Source organism: Alternaria metachromatica, assembly GCF_023757995.1.
Source record: "Alternaria metachromatica strain BMP 0045 chromosome Unknown scaffold_39, whole genome shotgun sequence".
NCBI classification, from domain to species: Eukaryota; Fungi; Ascomycota; class Dothideomycetes; order Pleosporales; family Pleosporaceae; genus Alternaria; species Alternaria metachromatica.
This window is the reverse complement of record NW_026055530.1, coordinates 106,968-132,709: the sequence shown is the minus strand read 5'-3', so window position 1 is coordinate 132,709 and position 25,742 is coordinate 106,968. Positions and strand designations below refer to the sequence as shown.

Sequence of the window (25,742 nt, the reverse complement as noted above, 5' to 3'; positions counted from 1 at the left end):
CCTATCTGCTCCTTGCAGTGAAAGCGTCCGTGGATCCACTACATCATGCAGCATTCGGATTTCGGTTGCACCTCCATCCCAGTTTTGTCCTTCGACTCTGGATACAGTTAGTGAGTCATCTACCAGTGAAACAATTGATCTACTAACCCATGACTTCGGCCGTCTTCGTGCGCAACATTCCCCTCAGCGACAGATACGCGTTCTCTGCACTCAGGTACTTTGCGGTTTGTAGAAGAAGCTTCCAGTTAAGGAATCTAGTATCCGGATAGACAATGAGCCAGGCGACATTGGTGTCGAGATTGTCTTCGTCTCTTACGCAGCCGATGATGACGTCGAATTTGGGAGCCTTGCTGTAACCCGGACCGTAGATTGCGCACGCCTGGGCTGTGGTAAATGTTAGATATACGATGTAGATAGCGACAAATCACAACTCGACTCACCGATGATAGTTGCTTTCAGCGTCTCTTCGTATTGCGCTTGATCGTTGCTGTTAAGTTTCTCGGTCATTTTCGCCATTGATGAGCGTCTAGGTAATGGTCCAAAACCCAGGTAGGTACAAAGTAGAAGAAAAGTGGAGAAATCAGAACGTGGAACTCTTTCGTGCGAAATTTTGCTTACGTAGACAACGATTTCGCTCTCACTTTCACTCTTATTGCGCTTAGGTAACCATTCCATATCTGTAAACTGAGTTTTACCCAGAGAGACCTACAGCGCTTGGAGGCTTCCTTCCCTACCCATCCACCAACTCAACAAAATTCCGACCCAGCCTCACGCGCAGCGATTCCAAAAGAGCCGTCAATCCCGCCGCAGATCAACGCCATCATGAACCGAGTGAACTCGATCCCACTTCCTGATCCTATGCGGCCGCTGGTATACGATAAGGTGAGTATTGTATGGCCTTTCTCGTACGTCTCTGGAATAGGTATGAACGACGTCGAAGACGGAATGGTAGCGGTATTTGGAGCCGTAGACGGCGCGGGCGTGTGCTTTGGCAGGGTACAATTAGTAAGGTGAAGATGTAATTAGGTAGTAGGGTGATTGGGGTAGTGGAAGCATACATAGGATTTGCTGCTTCATTTCTTTCTCCCATAATATATCGTACTCAGGCGTAGACATGACGAAAGAATCGTGTCTTAATGGAGTGCAGTAGTAGCAGTTATGAAGCGTCGACACGGGCGGAGTATAACAGTTGAGCTTATCGTACGAAGCGTTTACGGTGATTGAAGCGAAGAATCTTCACTTCGGTGTTTAGAGACAGTGTTTGTACGCTACTGTGAGCAGAAAATGCCCCACTGATCTTGGTATACGGTTCTAGTGTGTTCGACAGATGTATAGTAACGTCTAGCAGTAGGGAGCGCGGAGAACGCACTCAGTGTTGTCAAGATGTATGGAGCTACAATACATGACGTAGCCAGCACATATCCTACTCCTTCCTGTTCCGCACCCACTAGCCAGGCACTGCATCAACACCTATCCATCAGGATATACAACTTTGTAGACATCATCCGTGACCTCCTGTATTATCCTAGAAAGCTGATCTTGTAGCGTCGTCACTAACTCCTCCAACCCATCGTGTTCTGTATCGTTCATCTTCGTAGACAACAGGACCTTAAATTTGGCTCGGTGAGAACATTCGTGGATTGCGACGAGATGAAGGATAAACTTCTCGCTGCTCTTAGTGGTGACGATGTCGAAAGTAGTCCCAGGAAGGACTTCTTCAATGTACGCGGCGCGTGCGTGAGATAGGATCTTCTTCTTCGTCTCATTCTCCCAGATGATGGATTCGTATTCCATGAAAGTCAAAGTCATTGTCACTTTGGAATATGGTTTAGGAGACAGCTCTCACAGATCGCTTCTTATTTATGGTTGAAGAGACACCTCGTGACTGGTCAATTGCTATACCCTGAGATAGGCCACGAAGAGCAACAGCAATCGCTCCTAGAGTGGAACTCAGTTTCGTTCCATCCCATGAATCTAACCGCACATAGATCCACCAACCACCATCCAGCACTCTACCCACACCCAAATCTCCCTCAAAGCATCTTCCCCCTCTTCCTCCTCCCAACAACCCACCTATGCGCAACATCATAAACCGCCCTCGTCCAACTCCTCGTAATAATCTTCCCCTCAAACGTCCCACTAACCCAACTAAACAACACCAGCAACGCAGCACTCAACCCAAACGTCCACCCAAACGCCCGCCAATAACTGCCCACCTCAAACTCCAGCCCCTTGAACTGAATGCTAAAATACCCCGTCATCAGCGTCACAGGCGTAAACAAGATGGTAATCTTAGCAAGCAGCAAAGTAACCCAGGTGAGGCGCTCGACCGAGAAGGATTCTTTGATGGCGATGAGATTGAAGTTCATCATTACGAGGGACTCTTTTTGGTCGAGGCATTCGGATATTTCGGAGAGGGCGTAGAGCTGGATGCGGTCTTTGAGGCGTTCGAAGCGGACGCGCGCGGCGGAGCTGAGGGCTACGCCGAGGAGGCTGTCGGCTTCGGGGACGAGGGGGCCGGGAGAGTCGTTTATTACGGGGTGGGAGGAGATGAGGGAGGCGTTGCCGGAGAGGATGTGCGAGTTCTTAAGTGACGCGAGGGTGGCTTCTTGCTTTTTGAGGACGCGCTCGATGATTAATTCGTAGCTTTGGTAGACGCGCTTTAGAACGGCCAGTTGGCAGCCGATGTGGTGAAGTTGGTCGACGTGGGTTAGATTGGCTGTCTGAAGCATTTCTTGTCGGAGTCGGTCGAGCTCGGCGGCGTAGCCGTGCTCGCGGCGGGAGATGAGATCGAAGGTTGCGCCCCAGTCTTCGAAGAGGTAGTAGAAGAGCAAGCCAGGGGCATCCGTGGGACGGTGGGCTGTTTCCTCATCGCTGCTGCCGAGGCGTTGACGGATGGGTAGTTGAGTGAGCGCTGCCTCTCTTAGCGGCGTCGGTGCTTTCGTAAGTTGCCTGAAGACGTTCACAGTATTACGACGTGTGGTGAAGAGTACTTTCACGTCTTCTTTGTTTAAAGCACCGTTGGCGAACGGGAACGGGTCTTCGGAGATTGAGATGACAGTTTTGTCCTCGCATAAGAGAAGCCAGTTCCATACGCGTTTGCCGTGGGGCACGTCTCGGGTTCTATCCGAGATTATAGGGCGGGTGTTGGTTTCTTTGCTGCGGACGTTGTGTAGTGAGTTGTAGCCTATGCACATGTCTGTGTTACTGTCAGCAGAGCTCTTTAATCCACGATCCATCTCTCTAGGTATGAAGAGCAACTTACATCTCCGACCCTGGTCGACAGTACTCCAATGCCAGACATCGTCTACTAGCTGGTAGTGACTCAAATCTCGGACCAGCTCCAGCTGTGTAGATTGCATCATCTCTGTCAGACCGATACTGGATTCTGAATCTAAAGCTTGTTCGTTCGCCTGCTTTGCCTTTTCCCTGATCGAGTTGGACATATTAGTTGTTTGTGATTTGTGGGAGAATACCGATCTCAGTGTGGAAGAACTCTTCTTCATGCGCAGTGACGGGTTGTTACGTGGCGGCATATGATCGCTCGTCATCATGCCCAGCAGTCGTGGCGTGAAGTCGAAGTGAGAGGCTAGCGTTTGGATCAGCTCCTTCTGATTGTAGGGCTGCCAGATATTGATCCATCGCGTATGTAGTTCAGTCGGTCGCGGCGATTCCAGCAGCTTTTTGTATGCCTGGTCGTTGAGATCGAAAGCGCAAAAGGCATCACCTTCATCTTCTCCGAAGTCGATACAGAAATTGCGGCTCCTGTGCTCTCTTGTTTGCCGGTCGAAGAGATCAAAGTTTCGGTCCACATCGAAGTTACGGAAACATTGTCGAATATCGTCGTTGCCTGTGTCTTGGTAGTATGGGGGCAGGTCCTCGGCAGGTGACGCGGGCCGGAAAGGAATTGCCATAATGAGAGAATGTGGAGTTTGTTGAATTGTATGCGACGTGGGTAATAGCGATAGGAATAAGCGATCTGTTTGGATGACGAATAGCTCCGAACATCTGAACTGGCGATGTGACTGCAGCTCGTGCTGGGATCTACGTGGTTATGTGTCGTGTGTACCTTACGTGCGAGGTCACGCGGTGCGGTTGAGGCTCATGCCGGCAAGAAGTCTCACCCATGGCAGGCTAAAAGGTTCACAGCTGCCTGTGCAACTCCACATATTTTACCATTCTAGTTTGTACCTAACATAAAGTATGCTCTAAAGGTACTCGCCAGGGCCGACGCTTGCTTGTAGCTGCGTGTATCACGACGCGTACCTTTAGAATGCAGAGTCGATGCGGCTAAGAGGATACAGACCTCCTCTAGGTATATTGTCTTCATGACAAGGTGAAGATAAAAGAGAGATACAAACCTGAGTATGATGCACAAACGCGACGACGTAGCTAGTTAGGACTGGAATAAACTTAGCAGCTGGGTCGAAGTCGTTCGGAGATGTTCGCGCATCGTGAACAGCAGATGATCGATACTTGGCGAACCGTCGAAGTAACACCGCCAGTTGATCTCGTGCGAGGATGGATGCGCAGGAAAGTTACGCAGCAGTCATGGCCTAGATGGAGGATGATGACCTGGTGTCGCGTGGCCTGCATCGAGATGGGCGGCTGACTAGTGGGGTCGGAAGACGCGCTTGCCCCCTATTGGACGCCAAGCATGCATTCCCAGATAGGCAAGTCCTCGAAGGCATCGAAGACGGTAGGGTTTATCACAGTCAATGAGTTCAAGTTGAGTTGCAGCTCACAGATGACGTCAAACTGAATCCGCCCCAATAACGGAAGACAGCTGATACATGCAGTGAAGAGATATAAGGTTCTACCGTCTCAAATATGTACAGACGATAGCCCGAAGAGGCAACCAGTGAACCTGTGGATTACAGTGGTTTTCTATTCACTCTCCCGCATCTTCTACTTTTCCACTCAACCCTGCCTGTAGAACGTGAACACAGGCCGGAACAGGGAAGTGTTGGACAGCTGTCGATTGCAGAACCTCAAGGGTGAACTGGGCAGCTCATCCGCTAGGCCTTTGTACCTAGCAAGTGTGCTGCAGCGTCTCAACGCAGACGAGCTATACCATGTTCTCATAATGGTGGGGCATCATCGCGACTGCAGAATAAGGGTTCGATAGCTTATTGCCGTCTTCACATGCACACATGCCACACCATACAAATACCCACGATCTACTGCTCTATCAATATGCTAGCCGCCTAACGCGATTCATAGCCTTGCTTCGGCCCTTTTCGCTCTGCGCCTGCGGGTAAACCCCTCGACTGCTATAACCACGCCCGGCGGAGGGGAAGAAAGACGAGCACGTGCTCCATTTGGACCTCAACAACGTTCGCCACGGTTACTCCCAACGCGATGGCCGGCCCACTCGTTCAAGAAGCTGCAGCTTCGCAGAGGCCTACAGCGGCCGCGACGCCCACGCTCCCAGGGTGACGTTCTCATAGGAGGCGCGATGGACTGGCGCCATTTCCTGAGGTATCTTGGCCGGCCAGCCAATCATGGGAGCGCAGGACACCCACGGGATCCTTCTCCCAGCGCTGCGACACAAAAGAGCCCACGCGACACCCCAATGCTGATAATGCACGCCATACATTGTCTCTGCCGTCCCTTTATCCCCTCTTTGTCGCTTTCTGACTTATTCTACGCGCGGGACACTGGCTGAAGACGTTCTATGAGCGCCTTTACTCCCATCATGCCTCGCCCAAACCTCCCCCCGACTCCCCAGCCGTCGACAGACATCACCGGCAAGAGCAGCGCCAATGCCCCTCAATTGGAGACCAGCTTCAACTTGCCACCTGCAGCGCTGGGTGGTAGAGGAAGCGTAGCTAGCTCCTCTGGTAAATCCGAAAATGCCTCAGACTCGTCCTACCGGCCACCTTCCCCGTCGTCCCCAGTCGCGACTTCCAAACCCGGTCATGCGCGCAAACGCTCCCAGCAGAGCATCATCACCAAGGACGACTATTCTCTCCCGCCTCCGCCTACCCGATCCCGCAAGATCATTCAGATGAAGCCCAAAGATACCCAGGAAACGCCCAAGACGTCGTCCAAAACACAAGATGCGAAGACCACGACCGCTGCCACTAATGGTACCAAAAGGAAGCAGGCGGGTAACGCCACTGCTGCGGGACGTAAGATTGCAAGGAAGACAGCACACAGTCTGATCGAGCGGAGGAGAAGGTCCAAGATGAACGAGGAGTTTGGGGTGCTCAAGGACATGATTCCGGCATGCAGAGGGCAAGAGATGCACAAGCTGGCCATTCTACAGGTACTTCCCGACACTCACCAATATTACATTCATACACTAACATACCCAGGCATCCATCGAGTACATGCGATACCTCGAGCAGTGCGTCTCCGACCTCAAGACCGCCAACTCCCGCCGCGACTCCCCATCCTCAGCTACATCCGAGCTCCCGCCACCACCAGTCCGACGCATGCACGACGACGACGACGAAGACGAAGAGCAAGACGAAGAAATGGAAGACGCCGTATCACCCACCTACGTCGAGCCACCACCCGCCCAATCCAAATACACCTTCGCCCAAGCCTCACCCGCCATCTACCCCTCCGACCGAAGCGTATACACCCACTCCACCACCACATCCCCAGCCATCATGCCCCACGATCATCGCAACGGCCACTACTCGGCGAACCCCTCCCCCGCGTTGCGCCCGTCCGACCCACACCACTACTCGCTCGGGCCAGCTTCAGTCCGCTCCACAGTAACTTCGCCTTCGATCCACCCTTCGCCTGCGTTCAGCGCTCACACACCATCGGCCACACACTTCAGCAACCCCTTCCACAACGGCCCTCCTAGCACGGGTCCTGTAGCTGCGCCTGGCTCGTCGCATGGCTCTGTTCATTTCGCGTTGACGTCACCGGCGTTGAAACCACAGGCTGATCGTGAGGACCAGGAAGCTACTGAGGCGCTGATGATGTTGAATACCGACCGTCGTAGCTGGAGTGGGGCTAGGGGCATGAGTGTTAAGGACCTTCTTAGTGGATAGGTCGTGTGTATGAGATGTATGATGAGCGCTGTGGCGTTCAATGAGCATAGCAAAAAGGGTACTGGGTGGATGTCTGTTTACTGTTTTGGCGCTGGTGGGTTTATCTGCTGTTCAGCTCTTTGGAGTTATGCTCTTATGCTTTACGTAGACTTTGTTTGTGTTTACATTTTCTGGGCAGGATGAATGGAGGGTAATGGTGCGGACGACTCGTTTCATGTACGACAAAAGTTGAAGTTGCATACCTCGATAAATATGCATACGCAAGATGAATGATACGATGGCTGTTGCACAGAGACAGAGAAACGAGTGTATGATTTTAGTCTAGTCAATCCCTTCCACCTTCTCCACTCTGCTCACCTCTCTCTCTCTCTCTCTCTTCCTTTCCTTCCCGTCTTCCCGTCCTCCATCCGCTTCCATCCCCAGGCATTCTTGAAGACGTTTTTCTCACGAAGAAGTGATCTAGCAGTGATCACTAACCTGGCTACCAAAAGGCTCATTCTTGCAGTCGCCACCGCAAAGCGTGATGAACTGGATAGCACCGCCGTTGACACAGTTGAACAGGGCTTTAGCGCGCGCGTTGGCGTCGGTGGGTTGGCCTGCTGCGTCGAGGACTTGGTAGATGGTTGAGGCGTAGTCGCCTGGGTTGTGTTAGATGGGGACTGGAGGACTGGAGGGCTGGAGGAGGGGAGGGAGAAGGGGAAAGGGAAGGGGAGGGGAGATGGAAGGGATGGAGGGGAAGGGAAGACGAACCCTGAGTCAAAAGGTTACCCTCGCAGTACGCGTATCCAGCGAAACAGTTGTCCGCAACGGCAGTGCTAGCCATGGTGGCAGCGGCGAGGATGGCGATCTTGGAGAAGTACATGTCGATTTGTTGGGAAGTGTTGTTTGTTGAACGTTGAGATTGAAGGTCTGTTTGGTGTGTACGATTGAAGAACTTGTTGATGTGTGATGATGGTCCTCTGCTTGCTACAAGCTACCTCCTTATATATTCCTCTGTCTAGTGTTTAGGCATCCCATTCTCCTCATCGATACTGTACGATGATGCTATTCGTATCCCCTGTGTCTTACAGCTTCGTCACCGGCGTCAAGGGAAGTGGTTTGCCTGGTGTCTTGGATTCGGGCCGTATGCACCATGGTAAGGCGCGACGTGATGGGGCGTCATGGTCGCAGCGAGGATCTTTGCGGTACTGAGATGGAGATCGTCATTGGAAGGCTGAGAGTCTCGTGTACCATCCAAGGCTACGGGCTGGATTGCATCTCGAGGGTTCGGATGGGACGGGGCGTAGGTGGAGATTGTGGATCGTGGTGTTTTGAGGTGTAAGACATCGAGGAGACTTGTGAAAGGACGCCTCGTTTCGTATCCACTTGCTCGCGGGCTGAGGTCGTACAGTGATGTTGAATAGGCAGGTGGTTGGAGTAGACTGGCGCAACAATTCCTCTTTTAGTGATGTCAGCCCCCAATACCCACATTTCGATCGTTCTCGGGTCATCATTGCCTTCATTTTACCTTCAAACCAGCTATTTGAGTTGACCGTTTAGGCATCGCTGCGTTTGGTGCCAGTTGAATGCCTTAACCCAGCAGCTTGCGATTCCCTATGAGGATTCAAGTGGCCGTATAACAAGAAGTCTGTGGACGATAGAGTCCTCGTTGAGCCGTCAGCTTACAACACCTCTGATGAGAATACGATTCGGTTCGGTCGAACGTTTCTGGTCTCGTTTTGCCGAAGCCTTTCTCTCCCGTCCTACGAGTTTTGCACCTTCCCAGTTGTGATATGTTTGCAAGAACACACCATCAACGGCTTGATCGAGCTCATCTCGATAGGCCCCGTACCTTGCGTCTTCCGCCATGATCACTAAGCTGATATCGGCGATTTCCCCGGACTTGCGCCTTACGCCCTGGGTAGCTCGATCGCAGGTATACGACAAGACCGACTTAGCTGACTGGCGCTTCATGGTCATTTTCTACGGTGGAGTAAGACCAATGGGGTCTCTTGTCATCAATTCCCCGCTTTAATAGACCTGTACGTAACACATGAGCCTTCAGCATCGAAAATGGTAGGTCGTGAAGCATCGAACGTCGTCTCATTGAGCCGCTCGGACGCAGTCAGCATAAACGAGGCCTCGTCGATCTCCCAGGCCGCCGACGCGCTGCCGCAACCCGAGTCCAGGCTAAGGAACATTGAAGGTGCATCGTTGATGTGTCATCCTTTACTAATTTTGGTCGTCATCTTGTCTTGAAAGTTGCTCCGGTCTTACGGCCAAGGTTTTGGAGCTTGAGGCGATGTGCTTGGTTCCCCACAAACACTCTGCGGCTGCCTTGCGCTAATACGGGGCGTACAGAAGCTTTGTATTTTTGTGGTCATGGCAAGACGTAGGTGGTATATAGATGGAGCTGGAGGACCCGCGTTCGTGCATAGAGTACGCGGTAGTCGTCTGGAGGTGCCTTCTTTGGTGTGTTCAGGATGCACCTTCCTAAAGGGTCCGCCAACACCGGCAGGAGGAAGGGACCGTGCCGTGCCGTGCCGTGGCATTCGCATCAACGCTTTTAGAGAGGAAGAGGGGAAGAGGCGGGATCTGTGTATCAACGCCAGTCGAGGTGCCTGGTGGCCGAGTGCAAAATCTATGACGGGGATGTCGATGTGTTTGAAGGTGCTCAGGTCGCTGCCGCGGGTCAGATTCGGCGAGCACGATGGCTCTAGCGCCATTGCCAGATCGGTCGCCAGACAACTGGCATTCGTTTACAAATTCTCTCTCGTCGCAGCCGTCGCAACAGATATCGAAGCTCTTAAGTATTGGGCGCTACTGTCTTTACGACGAGTGACCATGATATTGGTTGCGGCGTTTCTCTGTCTGGCCCTACCGGCAAGCGCAGGATCCGAGAGGAGAGCCGAGTCTGTGACGGACACCATATACCTTCGCGACCTCCCAATTTCATTTTCACACACTCTTTCGCAGATTACAGACTTATGGTCATCAGCCTGGGTACAGGGCGATCTTCTTGTCCACGCTCTGGTGCTGGCTTTCGGCTGTCGTCAGCATCATTAACCGTGGCATCATCAAACGGCGGTTTCGATATGACAGCCGCAGTAGCACCGTCTCCGAATAACTTAAAGGTAACGACATCTCACCTTTCCGCAGATTGCCGCTTCATCATCTTTCCTCTTCACGCTCATGTCCAAAAGACCTCGCGATGTGACGGTCGTTGCGCAGCCCGCAGTGTATGCGAGTATAGGATGCGACATGCAACAGTGTCACAGTGGAGCCCCATAGATTATGGCGATCGGTGACGATCAAACGTAAGGTAAAAGATAGGAGTGGTGGGTGTTTTCATCGACTCTTCCATCCAATTTTCTCGCTTCTCTAGTCCACATTTCATTCAGCTTCGCGATCATCTCAAGACTGACGGCGACATCTGTAGCGAGGATGCGAAGAGACGGCACTATGGAGATTATCAGGACTTTTCCGACATTGATGGTATGCCTGATTTCGATGGCTAGCTCCGGTCGGACATACGATCGGTCTTTGCCTGGGTACGCATGAGCATCCACACCATTTGTTACGCCCTTTCGAGAGTCATACCACCTGGAAGGGCCCAAGGAGTCTGCAGATTGCTTGGCCCCCACCAAGCTTCCACAAGCCAGCCGGCTGGCAGGGGTCGGATTCCGCCCCGACGAAGTCCCGGTGCCTATTCAAAGCCGATGCACCGCAACCATCATACGCACCGAAGGACCAAGGCCATCAAAGTCAGCTTTCTCGCATCTCGCTGTTCTTTCGCTAGAAACATGCGACTCAATCAGTAACGCGCGCGGGTGGCCCCGTGGGAGTCAGAGCGAACGGCGCGTTTTTCCCCGCGTCGCTGTCTCGCGCTTTCGCTAACGCCGTTCACCGAGATCATGCCCCCAAACCTGGCTTAGTCTTGCACGAGAACCTCGGGGTTAACGGACAGAAATATGTTCAGGGTGCGGGCAGCGATGGGGACTCATTTCGTAATCCAGCTGCCTGCTGTCTTTCTATTATATACCTGCGGCTGACTCCTGGCGTTGTGATTTCGCACGCTACAATCGCAATCGTCTGAACCCAGTTCTCGAGACCTACACAGTCGCAAACACAGTATTTGAGAATCACCATCGCAAGGAAAGCTTTGCCCACAGAAATCTCACCCGGATATCGTAGCGACAGCTACATCCACCGCACAACATGTCTTCATCAACACGAGAACCATACCGCCAACATTCGAGGAGTAGCTCAGATACACATGTCCCAGACTTAGAAAAGGGCGACGCGAGACCGAACAAAGAGGAGGAAGAGACTGTGGAAGAAAAGGTAAGCATTATCAACTTTTCACGACGCGATCTCCATCAGAATACTTCTGCCACGGTCTGAAGACCTTGACGTCAGTGTGCGACTTGTTGCGCATGACACGGGAAGGCAATCAGGCTAAGTTATCCTGGCATCGGGTGGTCGGCTACTGCACCATCATCACCAACCGTCAGTTTTGAAACACTCCGAAGAGGAGCTAACATTTTAAAGCAACCCCAGGAAACAAGCGATGATATCGGCGCAAACCTCGAGAAGCATCTATCAAGAAAGAGCACAAGGAAGGACCAGCTCGCACAAGAGAAATACCCCCTATCCGACCTCGACAACAACCTCGTCGGCTGGGACACCCAAGATGATCCCGCGAACCCACGTAACTACACGACGAAAAGAAAGATCACACTCCTTGGATTAGTCGCCGCCATCACCTTCGTCAGTCCACTCGCCTCGTCCATCTTCGCGCCAGGCATACCCTTCGTCAATGCAGACTTTGGCAACACATCGCAGCTTCTTGGATCCTTCTCCGTCAGTGTCTACGTCCTAGGTTTCGCATTCGGCCCGCTCTTCCTCAGTCCGCTCTCCGAGATCTACGGAAGATACATTGTGCTTAACTGCTCCAACCTCTTCTTCTGCTGTTTCACCCTCGGATGCGCGCTCGCACCTAATCTCGGCGGCCTCATCGGCATGCGATTCCTCGCTGGTGTCGGAGGCAGCGCATGTTTGACAATCGGCACCGGTGTCATCGCCGACATGTTCGTGCCTGCGCAGCGAGGAAAAGCTGTTTCGCTCTACAGTACAGGCATCCTATTCGGCCCTATCCTCGGTCCTATTTGCGGTGGTTTCATTGCGCAACGCGCAGGCTGGCGATGGGATATGTGGGTCGTACTCATCGTTGGTGGACTCTTGACAGTGGCTCTCTTCGTCTTCAACAGCGAGACGTACCACGCTGTGCTGCTCAACCGCAAGACTTTGCGTTTACGCAAGGAGCTGAACCGCCCTGAGCTTCAAAACATCATGACATACGAGAAGGATGCCGCTCTCCTAAGTCCTCTTCACATCCTCGGAAACGGAATTACGCGCCCGCTCAAGATGCTCACCCGATCACCCATCGTTCTGCTCTGCTCGCTCTACATGTCCTTCCTCTTCGGCCTGCTGTTCCTCCTCTTCACGACCATAACACCCGTCTTCATCCAAACCTACGGCTGGTCTCCCGAGATCACCGGTCTCGCATACTTGGGTATCGGCATCGGAAACTTCATGGGCATCGCTTTCGTAGCCAAGACCAGCGACGCAACAATCATCCGACTAGCAAAGAAGAACAAGGGTGTCTACGAACCAGAGATGCGTCTGCCACTCTGCGTGTTCTTCGGGAGCCTGATCCCGATCTCGTTCTTCTGGTAAGTCTTTCCTCCTGCTCATACCATCATCATTCACTAACAACCCCAGGTACGGCTGGACAGCCTACAACAAAGTCCACTGGATCGTCCCCATCATCTCCCTGGTCCCCTTCGGTTTCGGCCTCATGGGCATCTTCGCGCCCCTTCAGACCTACATGATCGACTGCTTCCCTCAATTCGCCGCTTCCGCCATCGCTGGTATGACAGCTCTGCGTTGTTTGTTCGGTGCCCTGCTTCCGCTTGCGGGACCGACTATGTACGAGACTTTGGGATTGGGCTGGGGAAATAGCTTGCTGGGTTTCCTGGCTGTGGCGTTTATTCCTGTGCCGGCGTTGCTGTTTAGGTATGGCAAGGTTATTCGGGAGAAGTATCCTGTTAAGGTTTAGATGGTGCAGAGGGAAGTTTGTGTTTCAATATCATGATACCCGTTAATGTATTTGTAATGTTTTAATAGCGTCGGGGTGTATGTTGAGAGTAATGACGTAAATAGACATGATAAGGCGTCCTATCTTCTATGCGCTTTCCGTCTCTTGTTGTACCAAGGCGCTAGCACGCGCTAGTCAACTGTCACTTGCAAGGCTGACATTCTGGCACTTCCATCTCCACAAGCCTTTACTTGCCACTTCGCCGATACGCCGGCACACGGGTGTTGCAGCGCTTATGTACCTGCTTTCTCTTGCCTAAGCAATGTATCTCGAAATCATCTTTTGCCCAGAAAACCTCGAAAGTCATGGCAACGGCGTCCCCCGACTCGAAATTTCTGGAGTCCCCGTACCAGGGCCAAGCGCTTGCCAACAACGAGATACGCCTTCTTACTATAACCTCAATTACCACAAACTATAAATCAAAAACATCAAGAACATCAAAATCACCTGAATGGTGGGCATCAGCTGTAGCCAAAATGAAAGAGCGCGGACGAAAGATCATTCGAAGACCATATGACATCTCCATCGAACTGCAGACTCATCGACATGAGCTTACGGAAGATCTCGACTTCGATGCAATATCGTACGTCTGGGGGGCTGCGCCTGCCTCAGTCATGGTCACATGTAACGGAAGACCTCTCCTCATCACACCTGCTGCGTACTACATGTTACAGTATCTAGACCTATACCAGTACAAGACCAAGACAGAACAGCGGAAGATATGGATCGACGCAATCTGTATCAACCAAGATGATAAGGAAGAGAAGGCTAGCCAGATACCCTTGATGCGTGGGGTATATTTCTGGTCGACTTCTGTCATTATATGGATGGGTTATTCGACCGACGAAACCAGTGTCTTCTTCGCGGAATTTCAGGAAGTGAGGAAGAAATTAGAGGAGTGGAATGCGCAGTTTGTTGCAGACCCTGAACGTCCCGACCTACTTGAAGCAGGACTTCCTCGTGACGAATTAGGATTTTCCGTGGGACTATCTCAACTCCTTAGGAATGAGTGGTTCAGGCGTCTATGGACTTATCAGGAGAGCATTCTTCCACCTAAAGCGACACTACTTTGCGGTACATCTTGGGCAGACTTCGATGAGTTTCTAACATTCCTCAGGGATGGAAGCAGCCGCACACCTTACCTCATCAGAATGAGGGGCATGGCGGAAGACGCCGAAGTCAATACCGCAACTAGAGCCTGCGATTCCATCAATTTTTACCGCAATCCCACCAGCCAACAAAGACGGGCTAATACTTTAACACCTCAACATGTTGCGCGCGACCTGAGCGAACTACGCTATCGACGCGTGAAAGAGCCAGTAGATCGTGTTTGGGCGGTTACAGGGCTTTTGCATCCAGACCTTGGCGATTCTATAACCTGTGAGGTTGACTATAGTGAACAAGGCCGGGTTGAGTATTGGAAGACTTGGATAATGCTTGCCAAAGCTCTAATGGACAACGGTGGAATGGACCTGTTGAATATTCCGCCTACCCTGGATCTTGGACCCTCACCTTTACCATCCTGGTGCCCAAATCTTTCCGGCAGATTGTCTTGCTGGACCAGAATTGAAAGGTCATGGAATAGAGAGATAAAGAAACATCTCGATGTTAGCCATTGGGCTATGTTTGAAGAAAACAGCAAAGAAAAATCTGCAGCGAGGACTGAGGCGATCGAATGCCATGATAAACGGTTCCTCAGTACCTCAAAACATGATAGTTTGCTTCGGATACGGGGGTTTGTGCTGGACATTATTGAAGAAGTTGTGGAACATGGGGAAGTCCTTGACATCGGACGCGGCCGTTACGATAAGGACTCTGAAGAACATATGGCTTTGTATTGTCTTGCTGTTGGCCACCATATGGATGCGCTAGATCTAGCTCGCCGTGTCTACTATGGTAAGAGCAAAGACGTTACCGATATACCAGATGACTTCATCATAGCTCTCTTCTTAGATGATCGAATTACGGACGAAGCGAGGGACGTGTATCGCGAGGTGTTGGCTGAGTTGTCGAGTTGGCACTCAGCACCTCCCTCCGCACCAGAAGCCGGTGATACCCATGAGAAGGCGCAGTGTTATGGACTGGTGGAAGGAATGCGGGGACATACTTTCTTCAGCACAAGGGACGGTCGTATCGGGTACGCTCACCCAGGCTGTAAACCAGGAGATCAAGTCGCTACCTTCTACGGAGGAGAACCACTATACATCATCCGGCAGCTAAACCCTACGAAAGACGACATCGACTCGACTGGACAAGCTTCCGATCACGTTCAGTATATGGGCGCTGCATTCATCCCTCATCTCATGGAGCAACATCAGAGAGACGCCGCTCACCTCGGACCCGATACTATGTTCGTCATTCACTGAGAGCACTGAAACTCTTCGCTTGGACTACATTGTTTAAGGAGGCTATGCAGGAGAACAGAGTACAACTACGAGCCAGGAAAAGAACCAGACATGGTGACACAACCATGATGAGCCACCTGTCGTCAAGAAGAAGCGTCAGGACACTCATTACCTGCGAATGGGAGATTTGTCAAAGGAGGACAGTATTTCATATGTAGATGGAGGGAATGGCAGCGAGGGGTTCTACACATCTTAGACGGGATATATGACCATCGTTATCGACCTACCAGCCCAACAACGTACACACCCAAAGTCCCTCGCGAAAAGGCTTTAAGTTCGAGCGCGAAGCCCACAAAGGGAATTTATCGTCGAACAGCATCAGACTCATAGCATCTCGATTGAAAAATCGCCTAAGGTGCAACACTAGCGCTCAGTACTGAATCATGTGCCTACAGCAGTCGGAGTAATGTCTGCGACTCGAAAACCAGAAGCGAAGCTCCACACGCGCCCGATCAAGTAACTTCCAACATGCCAAAACCACTCTCAGATTTCTGCAGCACATAACCATGGTATCTCCATTCAACACAATCCCACCTACAACTTCCTACTCCTAACAAGCCCAGCCTTAATACCCGTAAGTTCACCCCCATAGTTCGCACTGCCCTTGGCCGCAGCCCCCTTATCAAACACCTGCTTCATACTCTTGAGCTTCTTCTGCTTCTCCTTGTACTTCTCCTTCTTCTTGACACGCGGGTTCCGCACGCTCTTTTTGCGGTGGGGCGTCAATCTAGTCATCACGTTAGCATCTGTTTCAGGAAAATGGGGGAAGTGGGATAGCGAGGAGATGGAGGAGAAAAACATACCCCTTATTCTTCTGAATCTGGTAGGAAATCATACGACGCCCATCATCGCCAACGACTTCCTCTTCGATAACCTGAGCGCCTTGTTTCTTAGCGAGGGCATAAGCTTCTGCGCGTTCAAGCTTAGTCTGCTTCTTGTCCTCTGAGCGGGCGGCAATCATATCGTAGTACCCATCCTCATCTTCAAAGTCGTCGCGCTTGGTAGCCGGTGCTTCATCAGCAGACGAAGCGCCATCGTCTTCGCCCAGCGCAACACCAGGACCAGCGTCCTTGTGTTGCCCTCGCTTTTCGGCCTCGGCTTGTAGACGCGCTTGTCTGTCCTTGAGTCGCTCGCGGTGCGGGATGTCGGCGTCGCCGCCCATGTCTTTGCCCGCGGCGTCGCGCTTGTTTGCCTTTTGGGCGATTTGCGAGGTGTAGAAACGGAGGGATTTCTTCTTCTTTGCCTTCTCGGCGGCTTCGTGGGCGGTGAGCTCGGTTTCCTCGCCGAAGTCCGAGTCGTCTGCGTTGAGGAGGTTGAGCTTGGGTTCTGCGCTCTTCTTCTTGCGCGATGCCTTCTTGAGGGCGGCCTTGTCGGCGAGAGTGTCGAGTGATGCGAGGTCTTGTTCCGTCTTTGCGAGCTTCGCGGCGCGTCGCGCTGCTGCTTCTGCTTGTGTTAGTTCGGCTGCTCGTTCCGCCCTGGTCTTCTTCTGCTTTGTGGGTTTCTTGACGGTCAGGTCGTTTTCGAGTTCCTCGACGCTCACGTCCTCCATAGCTGAGTCGTCGTCGTCACCGGTCTCTACCATGGGATCTGCGATAGGTAGGTTTTCTATCCGCGTCCATACCTTCTGGCACTTCAGCAAGGTCTCCATAACTGGGTGTTCGTGTAGCTCAGCAGGATCCATTGCGATGACAGGCGATCCATCGTCCGTTGCAGTGGAGCCGAGTACAGCAAAGTACATGGCCATCGCTGCGAGATATGCGGCGCATGCCCGGTATTTTGTGACAGCCTTTGGTGTTGGTGGAATTCTGTCTGCCTTCCCCGACTTCGCCATTTGTGCCTTCAGCACCTTCTCGGCGGCCTTCGCGGCGGCAGCCAATTCCTCGTGTAGCGGTTGTAGCCTCAAGTATTCTTTCGAAATGTGCTCGAACTCGGGGTATCGCGTGCGCATGATCTTCATCCTCTCTTCCTCGGTCATGTTGTCCGTGATTTGGAGTTGCGGGAGCACTTCTGTTACGACCGCGCCACCTTCTGCATCCTTCTCTCCCTCCTGCGCCATCCACTCGTCCTCGTCGAAACCAAAGTCCGCCTCTGTCATGCTTTGTAGCTGCTTCTTTTGTATGCGCCTCGCTTCCGCTTCCTCGTCCAACGCATCTTGCTCCGTTTCTATCGCGTCGGCGTTGTAGTAATCCTTCTTCGAGGTACCCCATCCACCAACGTCTTCATCTTCCTCGTCGACTGGTTTGCGCTTTCCCGTGACATCGTCTCCTGATTCATCGCCGATGTCTTGGTCGTCGAAGTCGTCTTCATCTTCGTCGTCGTCGCTGCCGGCATCGAGGATTTCTTCGTCTGAGGCTTCTAAGAATTTGTCTAGATTGAAATCAGCTGTCGTGTTCCATACATAATACAACGCTTGACTAACCCTCTTCCTGATACTTCCTCAATCTCTTAGCCGCCGGTCCCTCATCCAGCAGTACCTTGTCGCGATTGATATGGAACTCGTCCTCCGAATCCGCGACATCCTCATACGAGTTAACCGCCATCCTGGAGTCCTCCTCTTTTAGCGCTTTGGGCGCGCGCGATCCGCCGCTACCAGCCTTTCTCTTTTTTGCCATGATTGCGATATGTGTTGTGGCGTGGCGTAAGTGGTGGTCGCAAATGTCGCGCGGGAACTTTTTTTCGGTAAGAAGTCTTGGCTTTACCGCGGAGGTCGGAAAGTCTCCACTCCGCTAGTGGAGCGGAGCTAGGAGCTGCAAGGCGTGTGCGTATGTAAGCACGCCGCATGTGAATTCGTGAGATACTGACACGCGATTTCACCGTACACCAATTGAGCATTGCGGTACCAACTCGTCCGCGTAAGCAGAGTCAGATATCAGGCGTCCGATTCTTCCTTTTTTCGGAGTCTGAGTGCCGTTCCTCATGTCCCACCTGCTTCTCGGAGCGACCATCATCCTTTTGGTGCTCGTTGGAATTATTAGTACGGACATCATGGGTTTCGCTTTCTGGAAGGGCAACCAATTCCCAGTGGAGGGAAGAGTGAGTATCATATCAAATCCTCTGAGATGAGCCCATCCTAACGGTGCATACAGACGGTTCTGCTCACTGGCTCCTCCCAAGGAATGGGCTGCGAAATCGCCCGTCTCCTCTCCGCGCGCGGCGCAAACCTCATCCTCGTCGCACGTACCGCGAAGAACCTCGAAGCTGCCCTAGCCCACGCGAAAGCCCATGCCAAGAACCCATCGACCCAACGCTTCACCTACATCGCCGCCGATGTAACCTCCGAGTCTGAGAACACGCGCATCCTCAAGGAAGCCACAGCATGGAACAACGGACGCGTGCCGGAGATAGTATGGTGTGTCGCGGGATCTTCAGTACCAGGGCTATTCATCGAGACGAGCACTGAGACGCTGAGGAGACAGATGGAGCTGAACTACTTTGCGTCAGCATACATGGCACACAAGACACTGCAAGCGTGGTTCTACCCCGAAGTACCGTACAAGCCGCAAGAAAAGGGTGCTGCTCCAGAACTACCTCGCAAATTCATCATGACCTCATCCGCGCTCGCCTTTATGAATCTCGCAGGCTACTCCGCCTATTCTCCCGCCAAAGCCGCGATCCGATCCCTCGCCGACGGCCTCCGCTCCGAAGTCCAGCTCTACAATGCGGCGCGTCGCTCCAAGACGAGTAGCACCGGTGTTGTACCTGCACCCTTCGACGTCGATATACACGTTGTCTTCCCAGGCAGCATACTATCCCCCGGGTTCGAGAACGAGAACAAGACGAAACATCCCGTGAGCTTCGAGCTAGAGTCGTCCGATCCTAAGCAGACTGAGCTAGAAGCTGCGACGGCGGCGGTCAAGGGACTAGAAGGTGGCGATTTCATGACTCCTACAAACTGGCTTGTGCATCTGATGCGTTATGGCTCCATGTCGGGTAGTCAGAGGAACAACGTGGTTCTCGACACTATCGGAGCATGGGTTGCGACAATCATCTGGTTGGTCATGGTGCCGGATCTGAATGGCAAGGTCTGGGCTTGGGGCAAGAAGAACGGCATGAGCGTGTTCAGGCCGAATGCGCAGTAGATGAGGTTTTGTATTGTGAATGGCATAGGCGTATACCCCAGGTGACATTATACTATCCAATTGAAATGTTAGATTCGCGATCAGCCAAGAACCCCCAGGACTCTCCAGAAGTGGAATCCATCCAATCCGCTCGTGGAATGATGTCTGGCATGTTGTACCCAGGCTGATAAGATCGCAGTACATGTGCCGGTACCTTTTCAACGATAGCATACTCGCCCTTGACAAAGCATTGCCATGGATATGGAGTCTTGAACTCTAGTGCGTGTGCATAGCCAGGTTCAACATCTTCTATATCCTCGAGATCTACAGGGACGCCAGTGACCAGAACGTCTAAGCTAGGACACCAACCACGCGCATCGAGGTATTGGAAGAAATTGCTGGCAAATACCTCTGGTTGGAGTTCGTACTCTTCCCCGTATGTGTCGCGATGGAAGATGTCGGGATAGTATGTGAATAGAATTGAGCGCAATTGCGTCATCTGCTCGAAACAGTTCTATGATCGTCAGTCATATTGCTCCAGTGCGTGAAAGAACCCTGCTTGCCAGAAACTCTGCATACTCCTCATCTTCGTCTTCTTCATCTTCGTCATCTTCCCCTTCCCATATGGAAGCTTCCATGACATCCTTCGATATTGGTAAGCGAAGATGTTCCACGTTCTGGCATATCGAAAGTAGGCGCGATAATTGATCGTCCCAATCGCCGAAAGGAAACGTAGTGTATCGATTCTGGACGCCGAGACTCTTCAATCCAGGGCCCCTGCGCTCGATCATGCGCCAGAATTTGTCTAGATTGTCCTCCTGATGATCCCAGACGAGATGCAGACTAGTAAGGTTTTCGCAGCAGTAAAGCAAATCTGAGATGGAATCCCTGCCATCAATGGCAACATACACATGCTCTAAAGCAGGGGTTCTGCCGTTGAGGCTAGACACAAACTTGTCGTAAACAGTGGCGTTCTCACAATTGAACAACGCAAGAGTTTTGACGTCACTGAAATCGATGGTGGCTGCCAAGCAGCACCAAATCTCGTCAAACTCGACGTTGTATAACTTCAGGTGGGGCAACTTCAAGAGTCTGCTTTCTGAGTCGGCGGATTCGTGTACATTGTGGTCGTGTCCCTCACCGTCGGCCCGAAAGTTTGTGAGATCTATACTCACCCGCTCGAGGCAACGGATCTGTAGATGTCGCAGTTCTCGTTGACTACACTTGAGCAGATGAAAGATGTCTTTTCGGAGACTTCGGCCCATGGCAATGAATCTAAGTTTGCCTAGTGATCAGTCTCTATAGTAACTTATGGTGAGATGAACTAACCTGAAGGCATGAAGCTGATTCTTTGGAAGCATGGAGATCAAAAGATGCATCAGCACGTCTCTTGCATCAGCCGCACTAGCCAGGTGCTCATGGTTCGGCGGTGGTGCATCATCCGCTGGGTCACGTAACTCATCTTCGAAAGATAAGCTCCTGATGTGACGCAGGTGGTAACTGGCCCCTGCAGCGATGCATTTGAAGAATCTTGTCAGGCCTTCCTCCCTAGTGTGTAAGTAGACAGTATGGTACAGTCGCGGTAAACTGAGGTTGCGCAGGTGTTTCGACGTCAGACAAAGAGATTTAAGGTCGCGTTTCGTATGGATGTATCCGAGTATGAGTAGCTGGACCTCGTTCGAAAGAGACTGCATGACGCGTTGAGATACCTAGGTAGTGTGGAGGAGAGAGATTTTGCGGGAAGTCGCGAATGTGGACGCGACGCGCTGTTCCACTTTGTTCGCGTTGCCCCGCTGTTTAAGGAAGCCGCCAGGGGTCCCCAGCACGACGTCACGTGAGATAACCGTGCCCCTCATCCGACCACTTCGCACTCCCATTGCGCAACCAATCCTCCATCCCCACTCATCGCAGCATGGACATTCACGCCCTCAATGTCCGCCTGAAAGCCGAGCTTGTCGAAGATGTCAAGCGGACGAGACTGGAATACGTGCGACTTCCGCGTTGAACAGCACAGCGCCAAACAGACATTTGTTGTTAGCTGATCGCATTTCCCAGCTTTCGCTCTACTCGGATCTGAAAGCGCTTTACTTGGTTTCGAAGGACTGGAACAGCATCGCTACGGAGTACCAGTACCGAAAGACCGTGCTACAGAACAGTACATATGCTCGCGATGACCGGCTGTCGAACTGGCTCTTTCCAGGCACTGCCACTGTATTCCGGCGATGCCTTGACATCAGCGCGCGAAAGCACTTGATACACACGCGGAGTCTGAACCTACTAGAGGGTATACGACATGAACCAGGGTCTGGCTCAGCTAACAATCTTGCCTCCGGTAACTACGCTGTCTCTGTCCGTGTGTAAATATCAACCACTACAATACCTGTCCAGCTCATCTAAACTGCGGAATCTTGTTTACTTCAGACTACGGAATAACGACAATTTCGACACCTCTGTGAACGAAGACGGTAAAGCGCTGGTGACACGGAACCAGATCTTCGGCACTTTTGTCACCACATGCGTGAACTCCAAAATGTGTCTTCAGACTCAATAACACAGCGCGCTTTCTAGGAACCGATCGAAAAGCTTAAGAAGCTGAATATGCTGCATCTTTATCAAGGCCGCAACACCAAAGTCCCTATTTTCCTCCTCTCTGCCTGAAGTGGATGCTCGCGACATGCATCACCGACTCGCGACACGGTTTTTTTAATGGACACATACACGATGTCCCTCCTGCAAGATGCTCATAATCGCGCCATATTCGGTGACCTTTCATTATGGGGAGACATATCCTGAGCCGGACGGAGGGAACGCACGTCTAGGATTCTCATACAACATCGTGGAGAATTCAGCGTACCAGTGTTTCTCAAAGAAGGTTGAAGAGCTCGACGATGGGACCTCCCAAATCGAAGCGACAAGACTCACTCGAAGTCGACTTTGAGCGGACTGTCCAGAACTGTATGTATTTGACTACGATACCGCCACTCTGGTAGCAGATCGCGTGACCTAAGAGGTTGTATAGCATGCGATGGTTTTGGCTTGGGCCGGGAAGCGAATGAGCCTGGTTCCGGAACCAGATTTTCGCCTCTCAGGCCCCCAGTCCCATATGTGGAGTTGAGCATCTACCTCGGCGGATGCAGCTATAGAAGATGCACAGGGGCTCCAGCGTTGACCATCACATGGAATTGAGCCAAGTCAGATTTGCTAGCGTGGAATGCCCTGAACGAAAACACGGCTCGGATGCGTGTCATGTCCAGTCTCCCGGACCTGCGGACTCATGGGACCGGCGCTACTATCGACGATCACGACGATCATCCAGAGGGCCGTCGTCTCATCACCTTCGTATTGGAACATTAGTACGACCGAGACAGATGCCGACATCATGGTATTCTCGAAGCTGCATCCGTGTGCGTGAAAAGACTGATTGACGGCTCAGCAGCAAAGTCCAATAGCGGTTCTCCGGAAGCGAGCCGCTGGACCCTTGCCCCAAGACAAAGTGGGCCTGCGAACCGCGGGGACAGGCGGATGCGGAGACTACACAGAAGGGAGCTGCTATCCCGAGGCTAAAATTACGGCATGAAGTCGCCATGCTCATCGCTCATGCCACCGAAAGGTTATTTCGGACAGACGAGGCATCTCAACCGCGCCGAATTATTCACCTGCACCCATGGTCAAAGGGTACCCCATTGTTTGACCCCACAAGCGCGATATAGATCCACTGCAGATCAATGGTTTCCAGATGCGTCTACGTTGGACAACATCGCTGACTGCCGTTGTTGTATATATGCGCATAAGCGCGCCTTGATTGCACGTCTTCAATCGCAGAGCGCCGCAATAAGTTCTGATTCGATTGCAGATTCGATGCTTACCGGGCATAACGCAAGTATTGCCACGCGAGATCTCTTATGCGCAGCTATATTAGTCGAGCGTTTAGATCGTACCGGCTTGGCTAGACGAGGCGCAATACTACATACACGAGCCGCATACCGGAGGTGAGCCCGCGTGCAGCGTCTCGCTACGGCAGTTCTGCCAGCCTCGCCAACATCAACAACGTGACAATCACGAGATTCAAGTTCCTGAGATATCTGGATTGTGGCGAAAAGAATAAGCCATAGCAGCACCGTTGTCTTGGCGGGCAGTCTACAAGGGCCTCAAGATTATCCGGGTGAATAGGATCGCCGCAAACACGCCAACTCATTTGTGTTTCCCAGCGGCCCGGTACCGACGATGTGTTCAAGTGCGAATTAATTACCTCTTGGGGCTCTACTGCCGCTGTTGAGTGCGGCTTGGAATTCCAGGTACCCTGGGTCTGGAAGACGGTACGCCAGACTAGCAGTACTACCTCTTGCGCTCTGCTAGTATTAGGCCAATCTCAGAGCATGAGTGTTTGCTGCAGGGCGTACCGCGTTGCTAATGACAAAGGCTAGAGCTTCTCCGAGAATGTGCGCTAGGCTATCTAGGGGACTGCGAAGCGTTTGTAGCCATGACTGAGATAAATAGACGGCAAGCCCATGGGTACCTTGTGGACAGTCGATCGACTCTGTATACCCTCCTGCCTTCGTCAATATGGGTCGCTTCTCAATATTCGCTCCTCTCCTGCTGGCGGCCAACGGTGTCTTGGGCGCCAAATGGATTGGTGAGGTCAAGAAGGTGGATGGCGTTGACTACCAGTGTAAGCAATATCCGCTCTTCGATCCATTGGAATGTATGCTGATAATTGAACTCCAGGCAAATGCTACTCCGACAACTCCTGCTGGCCAACCAACAAAGACTGGTCGAAGCTCAACCAGACCGTCTCTGGCGCACTACAGCTCGCCATCCCACCAGGCGCTGTTTGCTACACCAACTTCGGAAACGGAACTAGCGTCTACGATGCGGCGAAGTGTGCGGATACTCAAGCCAACTGGGCTAATGAGCAATGGCTGTATGAGCAACTTTTCAGGGGAATACAGATGACGAGGCTAATGCAATGCTAGAACTGACCACCCCATCGCTGAGCTCTGGCCGTTCAAAACCAACAACACCTGCATGCCGACGGACGACCCATCGGGTACTTGCACACAAGGCATGTACGGAAAGTACGTCATCATGGCGACTACAAGGGAACAGATCAAAGCGGGTGTGGACTTTGCACGAGAGCGCAACCTTCGTTTGATCATTCGTAACACTGGTCACGACTTCATGTAAGACAATCTCTGATCTCTTGAAGCACGACGGAACTAACAGAATTACAGGGGCCGTTCGACCGGATACGGTTCACTCATCATCAACACCCACAGCTTCAGAGACGTCAAGTTCCTGAAGAAGTACACCGGACCTGGGGACTGGAAGGGCACAGCAGCTATTGTCGGCGCTGGTGTCCAGGGTCGCGAGCTATTCCGACAGTGCTTCAACCAGAGTCCCAAGGTAGTCATCGTTGGAGGAGAGTGCCCAACCGTTGGCTGGGGCGGTGGCTACATCCAAGGAGGCGGCCACGGCCCACTAACCGGCATCTACGGCATGGGCGCCGACAACGTCCTCTCCTTCGACGCCATCACCGCCGAGGGCAAATACGTAACCGCCAACGCGAAAGAAAACTCCGACCTCTTCTGGGCTCTCAAGGGCGGCGGCCCCAGCTCCTTCGCCGTCGTCGTCGCCATCACCGTCAAGACCTTCCCTGAGGTCCCCACCGCCGGCACTATCCTCAACATAAACTCCACCCACACCAACGACACCGAGCTGTTTGCCAAGGGCGTCCACATCTTCCACAACCTGGCCAACCACTACAGCTCGCACGGCATGTTCGTCTACTTCGAAGTAGGCCCTGGCCCCCAACGCCTCCACATCGCGCCCTTCGTCGGCCCCAAGATGAACAAAGAACAACTCGAGGCGGTCATGGCTCCCCTATACGAGCAGTTGGACGCCGCCGGCGTCCCCTACGACACCCACACCAAAGCCTTCCCCACATTCTTCGAATTCTACATCGACATGTTCGAAGACGAGCCCCCGAACCAACAATCCATCGTCGGCGGCCGTCTTTTCACACAAGCCGATATCACGGCTCACGGCGACGAAATCGCAGATGCGCTCATCTACGCCGCGATGCCTGAACCCACGCAGCTCGGCTTCAACGTCGGGCATATCGTTAACC

General features: G+C 52.4%; 7 protein-coding genes across 7 annotated transcripts; 3 read left to right on the top strand and 4 right to left on the bottom strand.

Annotated features, from left to right (window-relative positions):
* Positions 1-142: 142 nt before the first annotated feature.
* J4E83_009994 (uncharacterized protein) lies at positions 143-516 on the bottom strand (the record flags this gene model as incomplete). Its single annotated transcript, XM_049336878.1, has 2 exons — positions 143-384; positions 441-516. The coding sequence occupies 2 exons, from the start codon at positions 514-516 to the stop codon at positions 143-145; spliced, it is 318 nt and encodes a 105-aa protein (XP_049184002.1).
* Positions 517-2,033: 1,517 nt separating this feature from the next.
* J4E83_009993 (uncharacterized protein) lies at positions 2,034-3,914 on the bottom strand (the record flags this gene model as incomplete). The annotated part of the gene is made up of 1 exon (XM_049336877.1): positions 2,034-3,914. One exon carries the CDS (start codon positions 3,912-3,914, stop codon positions 2,034-2,036), a length of 1,881 nt encoding a protein of 626 aa, XP_049184001.1.
* Positions 3,915-5,698: 1,784 nt separating this feature from the next.
* J4E83_009992 (uncharacterized protein) lies at positions 5,699-7,013 on the top strand (the record flags this gene model as incomplete). The annotated part of the gene is made up of 2 exons (XM_049336876.1): positions 5,699-6,271; positions 6,321-7,013. The coding sequence occupies 2 exons, from the start codon at positions 5,699-5,701 to the stop codon at positions 7,011-7,013; spliced, it is 1,266 nt and encodes a 421-aa protein (XP_049184000.1).
* A 459-nt stretch (positions 7,014-7,472) lies between these two features.
* Positions 7,473-7,875, bottom strand: J4E83_009991 (uncharacterized protein; the record flags this gene model as incomplete). The annotated part of the gene is made up of 2 exons (XM_049336875.1): positions 7,473-7,651; positions 7,764-7,875. The coding sequence occupies 2 exons, from the start codon at positions 7,873-7,875 to the stop codon at positions 7,473-7,475; spliced, it is 291 nt and encodes a 96-aa protein (XP_049183999.1).
* Positions 7,876-11,210: 3,335 nt separating this feature from the next.
* Positions 11,211-13,113, top strand: J4E83_009990 (uncharacterized protein; the record flags this gene model as incomplete). The annotated part of the gene is made up of 3 exons (XM_049336874.1): positions 11,211-11,336; positions 11,544-12,727; positions 12,777-13,113. 3 exons carry the CDS (start codon positions 11,211-11,213, stop codon positions 13,111-13,113), a joined length of 1,647 nt encoding a protein of 548 aa, XP_049183998.1.
* A 2,978-nt stretch (positions 13,114-16,091) lies between these two features.
* Positions 16,092-18,169, bottom strand: J4E83_009989 (uncharacterized protein; the record flags this gene model as incomplete). The annotated part of the gene is made up of 3 exons (XM_049336873.1): positions 16,092-16,284; positions 16,361-17,924; positions 17,977-18,169. 3 exons carry the CDS (start codon positions 18,167-18,169, stop codon positions 16,092-16,094), a joined length of 1,950 nt encoding a protein of 649 aa, XP_049183997.1.
* Positions 18,170-18,542: 373 nt separating this feature from the next.
* Positions 18,543-19,636, top strand: J4E83_009988 (uncharacterized protein; the record flags this gene model as incomplete). Its single annotated transcript, XM_049336872.1, has 2 exons — positions 18,543-18,590; positions 18,644-19,636. 2 exons carry the CDS (start codon positions 18,543-18,545, stop codon positions 19,634-19,636), a joined length of 1,041 nt encoding a protein of 346 aa, XP_049183996.1.
* Positions 19,637-25,742: the final 6,106 nt, after the last annotated feature.